Source organism: Neovison vison, chromosome 5, assembly GCF_020171115.1.
Source record: "Neovison vison isolate M4711 chromosome 5, ASM_NN_V1, whole genome shotgun sequence".
NCBI lineage: Eukaryota > Metazoa > Chordata > Mammalia > Carnivora > Mustelidae > Neogale > Neogale vison.
The window spans coordinates 81,967,853-81,988,625 of record NC_058095.1 but is presented as its reverse complement, the minus strand read 5'-3'; the positions used below and the strand labels follow the sequence as shown (position 1 = coordinate 81,988,625).

General features: G+C 38.6%; 1 protein-coding gene across 3 annotated transcripts in view; it reads right to left on the bottom strand.

Moving 5' to 3' along the window:
* RNF17 (ring finger protein 17) overlaps positions 1–19,277 on the bottom strand; it is a 181,277-nt gene extending 162,000 nt beyond the window's left edge. For all 3 annotated transcript variants that reach the window (XM_044249365.1, XM_044249366.1, XM_044249364.1), the window contains exons 1-2: positions 19,151–19,277; positions 16,859–16,953 (exon numbers count right to left, since the gene is read on the bottom strand). In XM_044249365.1, the coding sequence (XP_044105300.1) occupies positions 16,859–16,953; positions 19,151–19,277 (222 nt within the window). The remainder of the gene's footprint in view (positions 1–16,858; positions 16,954–19,150) is intronic.
* Positions 19,278–20,773: the final 1,496 nt, after the last annotated feature.

Genomic DNA, 20,773 nt, shown 5'->3' with positions numbered 1-20,773 from the left:
AAGAATTTGCAAACACCAAACCAGCTCTACAGGAAATACTGAAAGGGGTCCTCTAAGCAAAGAGAGAGCCTACAAGTGGTAGATCAGAAAGGAACAGAGACAATATACAGTAACAGTCACCTTACAGGCAATACAATGGCACTAAAATCATATCTCTCAATAGTTACCCTGAATGTTAATGGGCTAAATGCCCCAATCAAAAGACACAGGGTATCAGAATGGATAAAAAAACAAAACCCATCTATATGTTGCCTCCAAGAAACTCATTTTAAACCCGAAGACACCTCCAGACTTAAAGTGAGGGGGTGGAAAAGAATTTACCATGCTAATGGACATCAGAAAAAAGCAGGAGTGGCAATCCTTATATCAGATCAATTAGATTTTAAGCCAAAGACTATAATAAGAGATGAGGAAGGACACTATATCATACTCAAAGGGTCTGTCCAACAAGAAGATCTAACAATTTTAAATATCTATGCCCCCAACGTGGGCGCAGCCAACTATATAAACCAATTAATAACAAAATCAAAGAAACACATCAACAATAATACAATAATAGTAGGGGACTTTAACACTCCCCTCACTGAAATGGACAGATCATCCAAGCAAAAGATCAACAGGGAAATAAAGGCCTTAAATGATACACTGGATGAGATGGACATCACAGATATATTCAGAACATTTCATCCCAAAGCAACAGAATACACATTCTTCTCTAGTGCACATGGAACATTCTCCAGAATAGATCACATCCTCGGTCCTAAATCAGGACTCAACCGGTATCAAAAGATTGGGATCATTCCCTGCATATTTTCAGACCACAATGCTCTGAAGCTAGAACTCAACCACAAGAGGAAGTTTGGAAAGAACACAAATACATGGAGACTAAACAGCATCCTTCTAAAGAATGAATGGGTCAACCGGGAAATTAAAGAAGAATTGAAAAAAATCATGGAAACAAATGATAATGAAAATATAACGGTTCAAAATCTGTGGGACACAACAAAGGCAGTCCTGAGAGGAAAATATATAGCGGTACAAGCTTTTCTCAAGAAACAAGAAAGGTCTGGGTACACAACCTAACCCTACACCTAAAGGAACTGGAGAAAGAACAAGAAAGAAACCTTAAGCCCAGCAGGAGAAGAGAAATCATAAAGATCAGAGCAGAAATCAATGAAATAGAAACCAAAAAAACAATAGAACAAATCAACCAAACTAGGAGCTGGTTCTTTGAAAGAATTAATAAAATTGATAAACCCTTGGCCAGACTTATCAAAAAGAAAAGAGAAAGGACCCAAATAAATAAAATCATGAATGAAAGAGGAGAGATCACAACTAACACCAAAGAAATACAAACTATTATAAGAACATACTATGAGCAACTCTACGCCAACAAATTTGACAATCTGGAAGAAATGGATGCATTCCTAGAAACATATAAACTACCAAAATTGAACCAGGAAGAAATAGAAAGCCTGAACAGACCCATAACCAGTAAGGAGATTGAAACAGTCATTAAAAATCTCCAAACAAACAAAAGCCCAGGGCCAGATGGCTTCCCGGGGGAATTCTACCAAACATTTAAAGAAGAACTAATTCCTATTCTCCTGAAACTGTTCCAAAAAATAGAAATGGAAGGAAAACTCCCAAACTCATTTTATGAGGCCAGCATCACCTTGATCCCCAAACCAGACAAGGATCCCATCAAAAAAGAGAGCTATAGACCAATATCCTTGATGAACACAGATGCGAAAATTCTCACCAAAATACTAGCCAATAGGATTCAACAGTACATTAAAAGAATTATTCACCACGACCAAGTGGGATTTATCCCAGGGCTGCAAGGTTGGTTCAACATCCGCAAATCAGTCAATGTGATACAACACATCAATAAAAGAAAGAACAAGAACCATATGATACTCTCAATAGATGCTGAAAAAGCATTTGACAAAGTACAGCATCCCTTCCTGATCAAAACCCTTCAAAGTGTAGGGATAGAGGGCACATACCTCAATATCATCAAAGCCATCTATGAAAAACCCACTGCAAATATCATTCTCAATGGAGAAAAACTGAAAGCTTTTCCACTTAGGTCAGGAACACGGCAGGGATGTCCATTATCACCACTGCTATTCAACATAGTACTAGAAGTCCTAGCCTCAGCAATCAGACAACAAAAGGAAATTAAAGGCATCCAAATCGGCAAAGAAGAAGTCAAATTATCACTCTTCGCGGATGATATGATACTCTATGTGGAAAACCCAAAAGACTCCACTCCAAAACTGCTAGAACTTGTACAGGAATTCAGTAAAGTGTCAGGATATAAGATCAATGCACAGAAATCAGTTGCATTTCTCTACACCAACAACAAGACAGAAGAAAGAGAAATTAAGGAGTCAATCCCATTTACAATTGCACCCCAAACCATAAGATACCTAGGAATAAACCTAACCAAAGAGGCTAAGAATCTATACTCAGAAAACTATAAAGTACTCATGAAAGAAATTGAGGAAGACACAAAGAAATGGAAAAATGTTCCATGCTCCTGGATTGGAAGAATAAATATTGTGAAAATGTCTATGTTACCTAGAGCAATCTACACATTTAATGCAATTCCTATCAAAGTACCATCCATCTTCTTCAAAGAAATGGAACAAATAATTTTAAAATTTATATGGAACCAGAAAAGACCTCGAATAGCCAAAGGGATATTGAAAAACAAAGCCAAAGTTGGTGGCATCACAATTCCGGACTTCAAGCTTTATTACAAAGCTGTCATCCTCAAGACAGCATGGTACTGGCACAAAAACAGACACATAGACCAATGGAATAGAATAGAGAGCCCAGAAATAGACCCTCAACTCTATGGTCAACTAATCTTCGACAAAGCAGGAAAGAATGTCCAATGGAAAAAAGACAGCCTCTTCAATAAATGGTGTTGGGAAAATTGGACAGCCACGTGCAGAAACATGAAATTGGACCATTTCCTTACACCACACACAAAAATAGATTCAAAATGGATTAAGGACCTCAATGTGAGAAAGGAATCCATCAAAATCCTTGAGGAGAACACAGGCAGCAACCTCTTCGACCTCAGCCGCAGCAACATCTTCCTAGGAACATCGCCAAAGGCAAGGGAAGCAAGGGCAAAAATGAACTTTTGGGATTTCATCAAAATCAAAAGCTTTTGCACAGCAAAGGAAACAGTTAACAAAACCAAAAGACAACTGACAGAATGGGAGAAGATATTTGCAAACGACATATCAGATAAAGGACTAGTGTCCAAAATCTATAAAGAACTTAACAAACTCAACACCCAAAGAACAAATAATCCAATCAAGAAATGGGCAGAGGACATGAACAGACGTTTCTGCAAAGAAGACATCCAGATGGCCAACAGACACATGAAAAAGTGCTCCATATCACTCGGCATCAGGGAAATACAAATCAAAACCACAATGAGATAGCACCTCACACCAGTCAGAATGGCTAAAATCAACAAGTCAGGAAATGACAGATGCTGGCGAGGATGCAGAGAAAGGGGAACCCTCCTACACTGTTGGTGGGAATGCAAGCTGGTGCAACCACTCTGGAAAACAGCATGGAGGTTCCTCAAAATGTTGAAAATAGAACTGCCCTATGACCCAGCAATTGCACTACTGGGAATTTACCCTAAAGATACAAACGTAGTGATCCAAAGGGGCACGTGCACCCGAATGTTTATAGCAGCAATGTCCACAATAGCCAAATTATGGAAAGAACCTAGATGTCCATCAACAGATGAATGGATCAAGAAGATGTGGTATATATACACAATGGAATACTATGCAGCCATCAAAAGAAACGAAATCTTGCCATTTGCGACAACATGGATGGAACTAGAGCGTATCATGCTTAGCGAAATAAGTCAAGCGGAGAAAGACAACTATCATATGATCTCCCTGATATGAGGGAGTGGTGATGCAACATGGGGGCTTAAGTGGGTAGGAGGAGAATCCATGAAACAAGATGGGATAGGGAGGGAGAGAAACCATAAGTGACTCTTAATCTCACGAAACAAACTGTGGGTTGCTGGGGGGAGGGGGGTTGGGAGAAGGGGGGTAGGGTTATGGACATTGGGGAGGGTATGTGCTTTTGGGTAAATTGGAAGGGGAGATGAACCATGAGAGACTATGGACTCTGAAAAACAATCTGAGGGGTTTGAAGTGGCGGGGGGGTGGGAGGTTGGGGTACCAGGTGGTGGGTATTATAGAGGGCACAGCTTGCATGGAGCACTGGGTGTGGTGAAAAAATAATGAATACTGTTTTTCTGAAAATAAATAAATTGGGAAAAAAAAAAAGATTATATACATCTGGCTCTCTATGGGGGCAGAGGATCATCATACAGGATGGAGTTAGGATTGCAAAGATAGATACCTGAAAATAAACAGAAGAGGGAGGGAGCCACCAAAGGTAGCCACTGGAAAGTAATACCCCAGCACAAATGTGTCCTGTGCTTGGGAACCAGCAATAGCTTGGAGACCAGTGGCTGCAAGACAGGGACTGATAACAGCGCTCAAACAGAACAAAGGGGCTTCAGAGACAATTGTCAGGCATCCGCAGAGGCCCCATAAAAACTGGATATCATGATACGCTCTAGTTCCATCCATGTTGTCGCAAATGGCAAGATTTCGTTTCTTTTGATGGCTGCATAGTATTCCATTGTGTATATATACCACATCTTCTTGATCCATTCATCTGTTGATGGACATCTAGGTTCTTTCCATAGTTTGGCTATTGTGGACATTGCTGCTATAAACATTCGGGTGCACGTGCCCCTTTGGATCACTACGTTTGTATCTTTAGGGTAAATTCCCAGTAGTGCAATTGCTGGGTCATAGGGCAGTTCTATTTTCAACATTTTGAGGAACTTCCATGCTGTTTTCCAGAGTGGTTGCACAAATATCATATGATCTCCCTGATATGAGGAAGTGGTGATGCAACATGGGGGCTTAAGTGGGTAGGAGAAGAATCCATGAAACAAGATGGGAAAGGGAGGGAGACAAACCATAAGTGACTCTTAATCTCACGAAACAAACTGTGGGTTGCTGGGGGTAGGGGGGTTGGGAGAAGGGGGGTAGGATTATGGACATTGGGGAGGGTATGTGCTTTTGGGTAAATTGGAAGGGGAGATGAACCATGAGAGACTATGGACTCTGAAAAACAATCTGAGGGGTTTGAAGTGGCGGGGGGGTGGGAGGTTGGGGTACCAGGTGGTGGGTATTACAGAGGGCACAGCTTGCATGGAGCACTGGGTGTGGTGAAAAAATAATGAATACTGTTTTTCTGAAAATAAATAAATTGGAAAAAAAAACTGGATATCAGCCACAGCAACTTCTTTCAAGATACGTCTCCAAAGGCAAAGGAAACAAAAGCGAAAATAAACTTTTGGGACTTCATCAAAATCAAAAGCTTCTGCACAGCAAAGGAAACAGTCAAAAAAACAAAGAGGCAACCCACGGAATGGGAGAAGATATTTGCAAATGACAGTACAGACAAAAGGTTGATATCCAGGATCTATAATGAACTCCTCAAACTCAACACACACGAAACAGGCAAACATATCAAAAAATGGGCGGAAGATATGAACAGACACTTCTCCAAACAAGACATACAAATGGCTATCAGACACATGAAAAAATGTTCATCATCATTAGTCCTCAGGGAGATTCAAATTAAAACCACATTGAGATATCACCTTACACCCATTAGAATGGCCAAAATTAACAAAACAGGAAACAACATGTATTGGAGAGGATGTGGAGAAAGGGGAACCCTCTTACACTGTTGGTGGAATGCAAGTTGGTGTAGCCTCTTTGGAGAACAGTGTGGAGATTCCTCAAGAAATTAAAAATAGAGCTTCCCTATGACCCTGCAATTGCACTACTGGGTATTTACCCCAAAGATACAGATGTCGTGAAAAGAAGGGCCATCTGTACCCCAATGTTTATAGCAGCAATGGCCACGGTCGCCAAACTGTGGAAAGAACCAAGATTCCCTTCAACGGATGAATGGATAAGGAAGATGTGGTCCATATACACTATGGAGTATTATGCCTCCATCAGAAAGGATGAATACCCAACTTTTGTAGCAACATGGACAGGACTGGAAAAGATTATGCTGAGTGAAATAAGTCAAGCAGAGAGAGTCAATTATCATATGGTTTCACTTATTTGTGGAGCATAACAAATAGCATGGAGGACAAGGGGTGTTAGAGAGGAGAAGGGAGTTGGGGGAAATTGGAAGGGGAGGTGAACCACGAGAGACTATGGACTCTGAAAAACAATCTGAGGGGTTTGAAGTGGTGGGGGGAGGGAGGTTGGGGTACCAGGTGGTGGGTATTATAGAGGGCACGGATTGCATGGAGCACTGGGTGTGGTGAAAAAATAATGAATACTGTTTTTCTGAAAATAAATAAATTGAAAAAAACTGTAAAACCCAACACGAGGGAGAAAACAGTGTATTGCCTCACAGCCTATATATTGCTTAGATACAATTTCTCTCTTTTTAAATTCTTTCTCATGATTTTTTTTTACCTACTTATCATTTCAACTAGATGTTTAACCCACTAAGCCACCCAGGCGCCCCTCAACTAGATGTTTAATACAACATATTCAATAGTAACTTTTTAACTTGAACTTTTCCATACCTATATTTTTTTCCTCTTTTCTTAAATATACATAGATATAAGCTTCAATGTAGTCCTTCTTTCCCTATTCAATTCTATATATAGATAGATAGATAGAGAGAAAGAGAGAGACACACACACACACACACATATATACACACCAGTTTTAATTTCCCTGTATCTCTGGGAAGTTGAATTCTCTAACAAAGATAAAATACACCCAGTAAGGACTGGGTAAAATACACCCAGTAAGAACTCACCCCACTTGAGGTATTATAACCACCCTCCTCTCACCTTTCCCCTTTTAAAATTTTGTTTTTGTTTTTCCCCCGGATCTGTTTGTTTTTGTTTTTATACTTGATAAATCTTACTCTTGGGGCTCATTTTGGCTTTTTTAATTTTTATTTTTGGTGATTCTGATTGCTCTGAACCTTCCCAGGGTACACATTGCCTGGATAATGGTTGATATATTTGGCTGTACACTGCCCAACCACAACAGAATGACTAGGAGGAGGAACTCTCAACAAAGAAAAAACCCAGAGACAGTGGCCTCCCCATTTGTCAGAAAATAGACCTCAGGGTAGCAGTTATGAAGACAATGCACATAGATTCATTAAGGGCAGCAGTGAGAGCAGATTGGTAGAACTTAAAAATGCTATCAGTGAGGTACATTCTAATCTAGGTACTCGAACAGAGTAAATAAGTCAGAAAAACAAATTAGTGATCTCGAAGACAAACTGACAGAAAAGAAGGAGCAGGAGGAGGTCTGGAACAAAGAGCTTAAAATCCATGGAAACAGAATTAGAGAAATAAATGATGCCATGAAATGTTCCAATGTCATAATTACTGGGATCCCTGAGGGGGTGGGGTGGAGAGAGAGAGAGAGAGAGAGAGAACTTGAAGATTTATCTGACCAAATCATAACAGAGAACTTCCCTAATCTGGGGAATGAAACAAACAATTGTGTCCTAGCGGCAAAGAGGACACACAAGATCAATGAGGGCAGACCAACACCCAGGCATGTAGTAGTAAAACTTGCAAATCTTAGAACCAAGGAAACCATTTTAAGGGTAGTTAGGAGGAAGAGATTCCTTATGTACAGAGGGAGGAACATCAGAATAATGTCACACCTACCCACAGAGACATGGTAAGCCAGAAAGGGCTGCCAAGACATATTCAGAGTACTAAATGAGAAGAATATGCAGCCAGGAATTCTTTACTTGGCAAGGCTGTCATTCAGAATGTATGGAAAGATAAGAAGCTTAGAGGACCATCAGAGACTGAAAGAATATGTGACCACTAAGCCAACCCTGCAATAAATATTAGGGGGGGTCCATAAAAGGAGAAAGACCCCAAGAGTGAAATAGAACAGAAATATACAGAGACAATCCACAGAAACAAGGACTTCACAGGCAACATGATGACAATCAAATCTTACCTGTCAATAATCACGCTCAATGTGAACAGCCTAAATGTTCCCATAAAACAGCACAGGGTTGCAGATTGGATAAAAAGACAGGACCCATCCACACATTGTCTACAAGAGACTAATTTTGAACCTTAAAATACATCCAGACAAAGTGAAGGGATGGATAACTATCTTTCATGCCAATGGACCTTAAAAGAAAACTGGGGTAGCGATTCTTGTTATCAGAAAATTAGATTTAAGCTAAAGACTGTAGTTAGAGATACAGAAGGACACTGTATCATTCTTAAAGTTTCTACCCAACAAGAAGATCTAACAATTGTAAAATATCTGTGCCCCTAACATGGGAGCAGCCAACTACATAAGCCAACTGTTAACCAAAATAGACATATTGATAATAATATATTAATCATAGGAGACCTTGACACTCCACTCTCAGCAACAGACAGATTAAGTAAGCAGAAAATCAACAAAGCAACAAAAGCTTTGAATGACTCACTATACCAGATGGACCTCATATATATATACAGAACATTTCACCCTAAAATAGCAGAATACTCATTCTTCTCAAGCATAAATGGAACTTTCTCCAGAATAGTCCACATACTGGGTCACAAATCAGGTCTCAACCAATACCAAAAGACTGAGATTATTCCCTGTGTATTCTCAGACCACAATGCTTTGAAACTGGAACTCAATCACAAGAAAAAGTTTGGAAGAAATTCAAACACTTGAAAGCTAAAGACCATCCTGCTTAAGAAAGTTTGGGCCAGGGCACCTGGGTGGCTCAGTGGGTTAAAGCCTCTGCCTTCGGCTCAGATCATGATCTCAGGGTCCTGGGATCAAGCCCCACGTTGGGCTCTCTGCTCCACGGGGAGCCTGCTTCCCGCTCCCCACCCCGCCTGCCTCTCTGCCTGCTTGTGATCTCTCTCCCTCTGTCAAATAAATAAATAAAATCTTTTTAAAAAAAAGTTTGGGCCAATCAGGAAATCAAAGAAGAATTTAATCAATTCATGGACACCAATGAGAACAAAGACACATCGGTCCAAAACCTATGGGATATGGCAAAGGAGGTCCTAAGGGGGAAATACATAGCTATCCAAGCCTCACTCAAAAAAATAGAAAAATTCCAAATACACAAACTATCTTTACACCTTAAAGATTTGGAGAATGAACAACAAATTAAACCTAACCCAGCATGAGGATGGAAATAATTAAGATTAGAGCAGAGATCAGTGAATAAGAAACCAAAAATACAGTAGAACACATTAATGAAACTCAAAGCCAGTTCTTTGAAGAATTAATAAGATCGATAAACCATTGGTCAGATTTAGCCAAAAGATGAGACAGGATCCAAATTAATAAAATTATGAATAAAAGGGGAGAGATCACAATTAACACCAAGGAAATAAATATAATTATCAGAAAGTATTATTGACATCTCTATGAAAATAAATTAAGCAACCTGGAAGAAATGGATGCATTCTTGGAAACCTATAAACTACCGAGACTGAAACAGGAAGAAATTGATAGCCTGAATAGACCTATAATCAGTAACAAGAGTGAACCAGTGATCAAAAACCTCCCCAAAAACAAGAGCCCAGGACCTGACGGATTTCCTGGGGAATTCTACCAAACATTCAAAGAAGAAATAATACCTATTCTCCTGAAGCTGTTTCAAAAAATAGGAACAGATGGAAAATTTCCAGACTCCTTCTATGAGTATCAGCATTACCCTGATCCCCAAACCAGGCAAAGACCCCATCAAAAAGAATTTCAGACCAATATCCCTGATGAATATGGATGCCAAAATTCTCAGCAAGATCCTAGCTAATAGGATCCAAGAGTAATTAAAAGGATTATCCATCACAACCAGGTAGGATTTATCCCTGGGAAGCAAGGTAGTTCAACGTTTCGCAAATCAGTCAATGTGACAGAACACATAAATAAGAGAAGAGACAAAAACCACATGGTCCTCTTAATTGATACAGAAAAAGCATTTGACAAAATACAGCACCCTTTCCTAATTAAAACTCCTCAGAGAACAGGGATAGAGGAAACATGTCTCAACTTCATAAAATCAATCTATGAAAAACCTACAGCAAATATCATTCTCAATGGGGAAAAGCTGAAAGCCTTTGCACTGAGACCAGGAACACAAGGGTGCACACTCTCACCACTACTGTTCAACATAGTACTAGAAGCCCTAGTAACAGCAATCAGACAACAAAAATAAATGAAAAGGTATTCAGATTGGCAAAGAAGTAGTCAAACTCACACTCTTCCCAGATGACATGATACTCTATGTGGAAAAGCCAAAAGACTCTACCCCCAAACTACTAGAACTCATACAGCAATTCAGTAATGTGGCAGGTTACAAAATCAATGCACAGAAATCAGTTGCTTTCTTATACACTAGCAAAGTAACTGCAGAAAGAGAAATTAGATAATTGATTCCATTCACAATAGCACCAAAAACCATAAGATACCTGGGAATAAACCTAACCAAAGAGATAAAGTATCTATACTCAGTGAACTACAAAACACTCGTGAAAGAAACTGAAGAAGACACAAAAAGATGGAAAAACATTCTATGCTCATGAATTGGAAGAATAAACACTGTTAAAGTATCTACATTGCCCAGAGCAATCTAGATGTTCAACACCATCCGGATCAAAATTTGACCAGCATTTTTCAAAATGCTGAAACAAACAATCCTAAAATTTGTATGGAACCAGAAAACCTGAAACGCCAAGGAAATGTTGAAAAAGAAAAACAAAGCTGGGGCATCACGCTGCCTGACTTCAAGCTTTATTACAAAGCTGTGATCACCAAGAAAGCATGATACTGGCACAAAGACAGACAAATAGACCAATGGAACAGAACAGAGAGCCCAGATATGGACTCTCAACTCCATGATCAACTTATCTTTGACAAAGCAGGGGAAAATATCCAATGGAAAAAAACAATCTCTTCAATAAATGGTGCTGGAAAAATTGGACAGCTATGTATAGAAGAATGAAAGTTGACCATTCTCATACCATACACAAAGATAAACCCAAAATGGGTAAAAGACCTTGATGTGAGACACGAATCCATCAAAATCCTAGAGAACATAGGCAGTAACCTCCTCAACATGGCCACAGCAACTTCTTTCAAGATACATCTCCAAAGGCAAAGGAAACAAAAGTTCAAAAATGAACTTTTGGGAACTTCATCAAGATCAAAATCTTCTGAAGAGCAATGGAAACAGTCAACAAAACAAAGAGGCAACCCAAGTAATGGGAGAAGATATTTCCAAATGACACTACAGACAAAGGGGTGCTATTCAAGATCTATAAAGAACTTCTCAAACTCAACACCCAAAAAACAGATAATCACATCAAAAAATGGGCAGAGGACATGAACAGACACTTCTCCAAAGAAGACATACAAATGGCTGGCAGACATGAAAAAGTATTCATCATCATTAGCCATCAGGGAAATTCAAATCAAAACCACATTGAGATACTACCTTACACCAGTCAGGATGGCAAAAATCAACATGGCAAGAAACAACATGTGTTGGAAAGGATGTGGAGAAAGGGGAATCCTCTTACACTGTTGGTGGGAATCCTAGTGGGTGGCAAGTTGGTGAAGCCACTTTGGAAAACAGTGTGGAGTGCTCGCTTCGGCAGCACATATACTAAAATTGGAAAACAGTGTGGAGGTTCCTCAAAAAATTAAAAGTAGAACTACCCTATGACCCAGCAATTGCACTACTGGGTATTTACCCCAAAGATACAAATTTTAGTGAAAAGAAGGGCATATGCATCCGTGTTCACAGCAGCAATGTTCACAATAGCCAAACTGTGGAAAGAGTCAAGATACCCTTCAAAAGAAGAATGGATAAAGATGATGTGGTCCATATACACAAAGGAATATTACTCAGCCATCAGAAAGGATGAATACCCAACTTTTCATCAACATGGATGGGACTGGAGGATATTATGCTGAATGAAATAAGTCAACACAGAACATAAAATATCATATGGTTTCACTTATTTGTGGAACATTAGGAATAGCATGGAGGACATTAGGAGAAGGAAGGGAAAAATGAAGGGGGAGAAATCAGAGTAGGAGGTGAACCATGACAGACTATGGACTATGAGAAACAAACTGAGGGTTTTAGAGGAGAGGGGATATGGGGAATGGGTGAGCCTGGTGGTGGGTGTTAAGGAGGGCATGGATTGCATGGAGCACTGGGTGTTATATGAAAACAATGAATCATGGAACACTACATCAAAAACTAATGATGTACTGTGTGGTGACTAACATAATAATGATAAAAAAGGATAGATCTATTTCTTGCCCATCAAATTGCAAAACATTAAGCATAAATCTGACAAATTTGGACATGGATTTGTTTTGGAGTTAGAAATTCACAGAATTTTCTCATAGAATTTTTTTTGTAGGAGTGGTTTTGAGATTATATAAAGACAAAGTGAGAAATTTTGAAAACCAACTATATGTTTATAATAATGGGATTGGTTAAGAATTATAGCACTTTGGGGCACCTCGGTGGCTAAGTCATTAAGCGTCTGCCTTCAGCTCAGATCATTATCCCAGAATCCTGGGATAGAGCCCAGGGTGTCAGGTTCCCTGCTCAGAGAGAAGCCTGTTTCTCCCCATCCCACTGCTCCTGCTTGTGTTGCCTCTCTCCCTGTCTCTCTCTGTCAAATAAATAAATAAAATCTTAAAAAAAAATTATAGCGCTTAAAGTGGTGCCTGGGTGGTTCAGTTGGTTAAGCATCTGCCTTGAGCTCAGGTCATGATCTTGGGGTGCTGGGATATAGCCCTGCGTCAGGCTTCCTGCTCAGTGGGAAGCTGCTTCTCCCTCTCCCCTTAGCTTGTACTCCCTCTCGCTCAAATAAAATCTTAAAAAAAAGAAAAAATTAATGTATAGTGATTTATTATGAAGCCATTAAAAGTAATTGTAGGATATTAGCCAATATTTAAAAACTAAGCTAAAATCTATACATTAGGCATATCCATTAGCTATTATTAAATGTGAACTCAATTTTGAGTTAAAATCATCTTTCCTTCTACATAGTACTACCTATTGATTTAATTTAAATTTGCACACATAAAACTTTTTAAAAAGTAACTGTAGGAGACTCTCATGAAAATAAGTTAACATTAATGTTGCTAAGAAAAATAAAGCAGACTTCTAAATGTTACAGCCTCCCACTTACATATACTTTTTTGGTGGGGGGAGGATATTCTGTCGAGGTTTTAGGTATAACATACTAAAGATATCCAAGTTTTATTAGATATTTAGGGGTAAAGTGTTCCTTTTGACCATCACACTGACCAAAATGCTATTTTTAAGAATGCTACCCCCCAAAATTGGGAGCTAAATCCTTAATTTCTATATGCCGACTCATTTATCCCCCTTTGGTTTGACATTTCATAGTAAGAGATGAATGTTACTATGAACAGATTTAATACAGAAAACCTCTTTCAGAAAATTTAAGAAAGTATTAAATACAATTGACTTAAAATATTTCAGTTAAAATTGTATAAAGATTAACATGTAATTTACAAAATAGAGGTTCTCTTTCCACCCCCACAGCTTGTCATCTAAGTTTTATTTCTGGTCGGTTTTTTGGGTTGTTTTTGTTAACTATAAATGAAAAGATGTGGTAGATTTAGCCAGTATTTTATAGTTCCTCATTTCAGTGATATGTTTAACAAGGCTTCCCCACCCAAGAAAATACAATTATATTTCTTCTAGTTTACATTTTAATTTGCATATTATTAACATTTCCAATCCACATGGGATTTTTTTTTAAGATTTTATTTATTTATTTGACAGAGAGAGATCACAAGTAGGCAGAGAGAGAGGAAGGGAAGCAGGCCCCCTGCTGAGCAGAGAGCCTGATGCAGGACTTGATCCCAGGACCCCGAGATCATGACCTGAGTCAAAGGTCTCATGACCTGAGACCTCAAGCCGAAGCCTTGATTAGATAACTTATCCTTCTCTCCTCATATAGTATATTTTTGGACTCAGGTCCAAGAAATCAATACAGTATTTCTGGGATGAGACCTAAGTATGATCCTCTGAACAAAATCTGCCATCTTGCTGTGCAAAACGCAGAATGGTTATTATTAACAATTAATATCAATCAAAAGCACAGAACAGATGTTATCAAAAGCTATACAACTATGAAAAATAAAAAGATAAATCCATATTCACCCAAACTCAGAAGTAAGAACAAAAGTATATCCATTATACTGAGTGGAATCAATTTAGGTTTAAATTTGAAACAGACAGCATATGTAGGTCTTCAAAATTAAAGATAAATTATAAATACAAGCCTAATGTGAATATAGGTATTTATTTATATATTACTTTCTTTTTTTTAATATTTTATTTATTTGAGAGAGCACAAACGGGGAGCAGCAGGGAAAAAGAGAGGATGAGGCAGGCTCCCCATTGAGCAGGTAGCCTGATGCAGGTCTTAATCCCAAGGCCCTGGGATCATAACCTGCACCAAAGGTAGAGGCTTAACATACTGAGCCACCCAGGAGCCCCTAAATCTTACTTTTTAGAAAAGAGCACATAATAAAAAATAATAATCTACAGTACTGAAATATTCTATAAATTCATTCTTACTAATTTAGATTCTTCCTTCTTTTTCCAAATAAATATTAGACATCAGCAAAAATCCCAAATTTTGAAAACTAATAAAAGAGTGGTAACTATTTCAGAAAGGTTTCTTGAAGGGACTCCCTTAAGTGATCAGCCGGGGCACGTGGGTGGTTCAGTTGGTTAACCATCTGCTTTGGGCTCAAGTCATGATCCCAGGGGTCCTGGTATCAAGCCCTGCATCTGTGGAGCTCCCTGCTCAGCAAGGAGGATGCTTCTTCCTCCCCCCATCCACTCGTGCTTTCTCTATCTCTCGCTCGCAAATAAATACAATTTTTTTTTTTAAAGTAGTGACCAGCTTTATTCCATCTGAAGAATCCAATTACAGTCCTTTGTCAATTCCCTGGGCTAACAGCACAAGGAAAATGGGAGACAGGAGGGAAGAATAAGAAAAATCACAGATCTTCCAAAGTCAGATCTAGTCAAAATGATATGAAATAGATTTATCACAAACCTAAAACCAAAACCAATATTTGTAAACATACCATAAACATTTATATATGTTTTCCAAATTAATAGAAGTATAATGATTTAAGACCATTGAACATGAAATCATTTGCCAAAAAAGGGAAAAGTTACTGTTCTAATAAATTTGCCTGTTTTTTTGAATGTTAGAACAGGATGAGTATAAGCAGAGACAGTTCCATCTGCCTGCTTATTCCCCTTTCCTTATTCTTTACCCATCACAAGAATGAATTAGTCAGGGATGCTCCATTACGACCAAAGGAACAAGGCTCCCCTTTGCTTTAACTATGTAGTCAAACCACATGTGAGGAGCCCACTGACCAAAAAAAACCAAAACCAAAACCAACCAAACAAACAAACAAAAAAAAACAAACAGGAGAAGGATAGCTTTCAAAATAAAGATCAATATTTGTAAAGTATGTAATTCCTAAATAGACATTTTTAATATGTAAATGTTTCTGCTCTAATTAAAACCTTCACAAACTTATATAAATGTATGTATTTTCACCATGTTTAACCCACAAGCCAATTAATCCACACTTAAATAATCACGGATCGATTATAAGTCATTTTAATGGTTTTGAAGCCTATAGAGAACTTCTACATAATCAAATTTGACTCTTATAATCCAAAGAAAAGCCTGTATTATTTCCATCTCACAAATAAGGAAATTCAGGCTTAGTGTGATAGAACTAGGACTGCATTCCAGGTCTCCTGTCTCTGTATTGTTTTTCCTCTTTTTTTTTTTTAAAGATTTTATTTATTTATTTGACAGACAGAGATCACAAGTAGGCAGAGAGGCAGACAGAGAGAGAGGAGGAAGCAGGCTCCCTGCTGAGCAGAGAGCCTGATGCGGGGCTCGATCCCAGGACCCTGAGATCATGGCCTGAGCCGAAGGTAGTGGCTTAACCCACTGAGCCATCCAGGCGCCCCTGTATTGTTTTTCCTCATTGACCCAGTGGATACAAACAAACCCTTAATATCTGGTCATCTCAAGGGGAACGTTAACAATTTAGAGATTAAGACAATTTTCTAGGGACATACTATATAAATTGAATACATTTGTATTTGTAACAAATGCAAACATGTTCATTAAATTTTACTTGAAATCCTGATTTGTTCTCATTATCATGGGTCTGTAAGTGTGACTATTTTTTTTAGTGTCTCTGAAGTTAACTTGAGGCCACTATTTTGCTCCTCTTCTTTAAACTATGGCATCTCTACAAATGTAGATTTGATGACACACAAAGATTGAGGGCCAGGGGAGTGCAAAATTTGATTGCGTGGTATTGGTGTGGTAAAGAAGGGCAGGAATTTGAAAGGAATATACTTAAATAAAAATAAAGAAAAAGGCAATTTTCCACAGAAGTCTCCAAAGAGTCAAAAATATGTAGGCTGATTAATACAGAACTTTAACTCTGTACTCTTTTTGATCACTCTGAACAATTATAAAATGACTCAGAAAGGATTTGTCTTTTGTTAAGCTTCTTTAAGAGTCAGCAGCAAAAATGCAAGTTTTTAGGTTCCAACTAGAAGTATGTTTTCTGTAACATCTTAACCTTTAACATTAGGTTGTAATGTATTAAAGATGAAAGATGATAAAACTTACCTCACAATCAGGGCATATAATTGTGCTGTATTCTTCAGTTATTAACAAGCACAGTTCACAAAAAGCATGTCCACACTGAAGTTCATGGTGGTGACCTATTGATGAAATTCTGTTAGTTAAACTTTTAGCAATTTGTTAGCATTGAATGAACTGAATTGAATGGATTGAATGATGCATTAATCAGAGGGGAAAGTTAAAGAGGATGCTCATTTACAAGAAAAGATACCAAATTTCATTCAAAATGTAGGAATTACTAAACAAAAATCAGGAGAAACTATGTAAGTCAGGAAAAAAAAAAAACCTCCAGATCAAAAACCAGGCAGTATTATGTAATACAGTTTGCACTAATTTAGGTAGTTTTTGGTACCTATAATCTTTGAATTTGCCATATCTTATAATGATACAAAATATTCTGACATACTTTATTTGATCTTTGTAAATATCACAGCTAAGCAGACTTGGGAAGGTTATATTCAACTTAGAATATGGTAAATATTTTGGTGATCTGGCTAAGTAAATGGTATAATCTAGACTCCAGCCTAGTTCTGTTTCCAAGTCCAATATTCTTTCTACTTGATACTATTGCCTCTACTAACTTATATTTCCAACCCTGTGAAGGGAGTAAGGAGGGCAGATGAGACACTGGAAATACCCATCTCTTATAATGATCTAAGATAATGGCAAGGACAGAAACCAGATGCTACTATTGTTACACCCACATGACCCATATAAAGATCATTCTCACAAACCCAGAGTTTATGAGGGGAAATACTATAATCTTGAGTGAAAACCCAATATCAAGATTTTAATGCTCTAAACAGAATTTGACATTTATCATAATAAACATATTTGTTTTAGCTATGTAACTGGAAAAGTTGTCATTTTAAAAACACTTTGCAAGAAAAAAGGAAAACTATTAGATTAAATCAGTCATCTTTTATTGGCAAAAAAAATTGTGTTCTTGCTGATTTATAAGAATTATATTCTTTTGACTAAAAAAAGCTTTAGTTTTCAAGCCAAGTGAAATATATGAAACTTGCTTATGACCAAGCTACATTTAAAGTTCTATTTAAATTCCAGAGATACTACCAAAGAAATAAAATTTGTTTAACTGTTCTATCTTTATAAGTTTTCTGATATTGTTCAAGTCTAATTTGTTTTGCATCACAGTTTAGAAAGCACTTTCACAATTTTATATGCAGTAAACACCATCTGGAGTATTTCTGGGCATTGTAATACAAAGATACAGAAGAACGAGTGATTTTAAAAGGTCCTGTTGCAAACAACTTATTTCTTTCAAACACTGGAGATTTTCTATGTAACAGCAATGATTAAAAACAAAACAGAGTTGAAGAAGTTTACCTCTCCACCCTAAAATACAACCAACTTTCTCTGCAAAGGTCCATGTCCCTTAAACAGAGTCCATCTTGGAGGACTGAGAAAATTAACGACTTTTACTTTGAAAGTATAAACAGTCATGGGGTTGGTAATAAGACTTCATTCAGCAGCCGCAGTTCGAAATTCAACAACTCCTCTCCGTCAGAGACAGCACTCTAAGGCATTTTAAATTAAAGTAATTGAATGTGTCTTCACTTGAGTAGATTCTAAATTAGATCAATAGGAGTACAGTGTATTTTTCCCCTTGACATACAAAGAAAAACACAAGATGCACAACAGGAACAAATCTTCTCCCAAACAATGCCTTAAGCCAAACTGAGCAATAATGCCTCCCTCCCAATCCCAAACACCTGTTTTTTAATCCAGGAGAATTTTAAAGTGGTCTACCTGTTACTCCTACAAAAAAACTACACAGGAAAATTAAATTTCATTACTTCTAGATCATGAGACCATGGGCTAAATTTTTACATCTACTCTTCCATGAACTTGTGAACCAGGGGAAGTTTTCGAAATAATGCTTAAGAGAGCTCACACACTATCCCCTAACAGAATCAGTGAAAAAAGGGGAGATGGAGATGCAGGGTGGGAAAGCTTTGGAGAGGCATGGAACCACTAACAACCGACCACAGAGGATTTCTTAGCTGCCCTGAGGGTGGGCCCAGAGACAGTTTTCCTGGTCCATATTGCTGAGGCAACTGAACAGTCACCCCTCATTCCCCACCGCCCCGCCTCCCCCCACCCCCACTACATTGGCAGCCCACTTGGCTTTCAGACTTCTGGGTGGGCCTCGCTTTCAGGTCTCCACACCCAGCAGCCTGATTGGGATGGAGCCCTTGAAGGGCCCGTGGCCAAGGCAGAGCATGGCCCTAAAGGGACCACCCTCAATCTCCTCACCAGAAACTCTGGACACCCTTCTTCCACACTGAGTACACTGAATCTCAGCAGTACCCCAGGGCCGACTCTTCCTCCCCATCTGTTGATAAGACAAGGTGAATCGAGCTGTAGAAGCTTCCGCCGCCATCTCTGTCCCCTTTTGGCTCCGAAGACCGGTACCACGTGCCAGTCCCGGCGTCCTTCGCGGCAGCTACCAATCATCAGAGGCAGGCGTCTCCAGATAGCCAATCAAAGTGATGAAAGCCTGCCTCCTCAGCTTGCTTTGCTGGGGCGTCTTTCCAGGTGCTGGGATGGCTGTTTGTGGTTTTGCTTTGGGCAGCTCTGTTCTGAGAAAGGACACAAGTTGGAAACCTTTTTACTTAAAAATCTTTACTAAAAGCCCACCACTTTAGCCCTCTTACTGCATTGAAATTCAGATTTCTCATATCATTACATACGTTGTTGTTGACTGTTGTTGACAGTCTTTTATACTGAAGTAATCCATCTTCCCTTAGTGTGTCAGAGCCAGAAGCCTAAACCGGTGTGCTAGGCGTTTGAGGGTGTGGTTAATAGTAACCTTCCTGGAGAACTTATCAAAAGCTACCGGTGGGGAGAGTCCGTTTATGATTTCAAACTAAGGCCTGGTCATGTTTAACAGTTGTTGAGCATAATGGTGTACAAGGCACTGCTGGGAGCAGTTGGGGATGGTAAGAATTTTATAAACTAACTTGTTCCTGCTTGAGAGGTATGTAACCCTCTATCTAAAACGGTAACTTCTGGTAGCTTGTGTTCAGTACCAGAGGAGGGTTAGAGACCAAAACAATTACTGAATTCCGAGAGATAATGTCAGTGTGATCCTACAGTGGTATAAAAAGCCTTCCTAGAGGACATAGGGATTTGCTTTAAATCTTAAAACCTGCATAGGACTAACTAGTAAACAGAAAATCCAGCATTCTGGAGAGAAAGAATGGCATAAACAAAAGAAAGTAGGTGGGAGATACAGTGGCCTCTTCAGGACTTATTTTTCGGCCATTTGGTGGGAGCATTAATTTCCTTAAAGTAAATTTTTTGGAGAGGTATGTTGGGGTCGAATTTTGGAGAGTCCTAAACGTTGTACTAAGGAGTTTGGACTTTACCCTTTAAGCAGTAGAATGATGGTGAAGTTGTATGAGCAAGGGCTGCAGTAATCTGGTAGGAATGTGGCAGGTATGTTGTGAAGGAAGCACCTAGGGATGGCAGGGTGCTTGAAGAGGTTAAGAATAAAAGTCTGCAATATATTCCTTATTTTCCCTCTACATTAAAAAAAATAAAAATATGTTCAAAAGCTCACCCCTGCTTAAAATGTTTATACCTCAGGAGAACATATTAATTTCTTAATCTCTCCACATGCTATTCATCCAATGGTTTCTACTACTATTCTATAAGGGAATTTAAAGTACTGATCAAACCAATATTCCCATTTGCAAATATCTTCTCCCATTCCGTGGGTTGCCTCTTTGTTTTCTTGACTATTTCCTTTGCTGTGCAGAAGCTTTTGATTTTGATGAAGTCCCAAAAGTTCATCTTCGCTTTTGTTTCCTTTGCCTTTGGAGACATATCTTGAAAGAAGTTGCTGTGGCTGATATTGAAGAAATTACTGCCTAT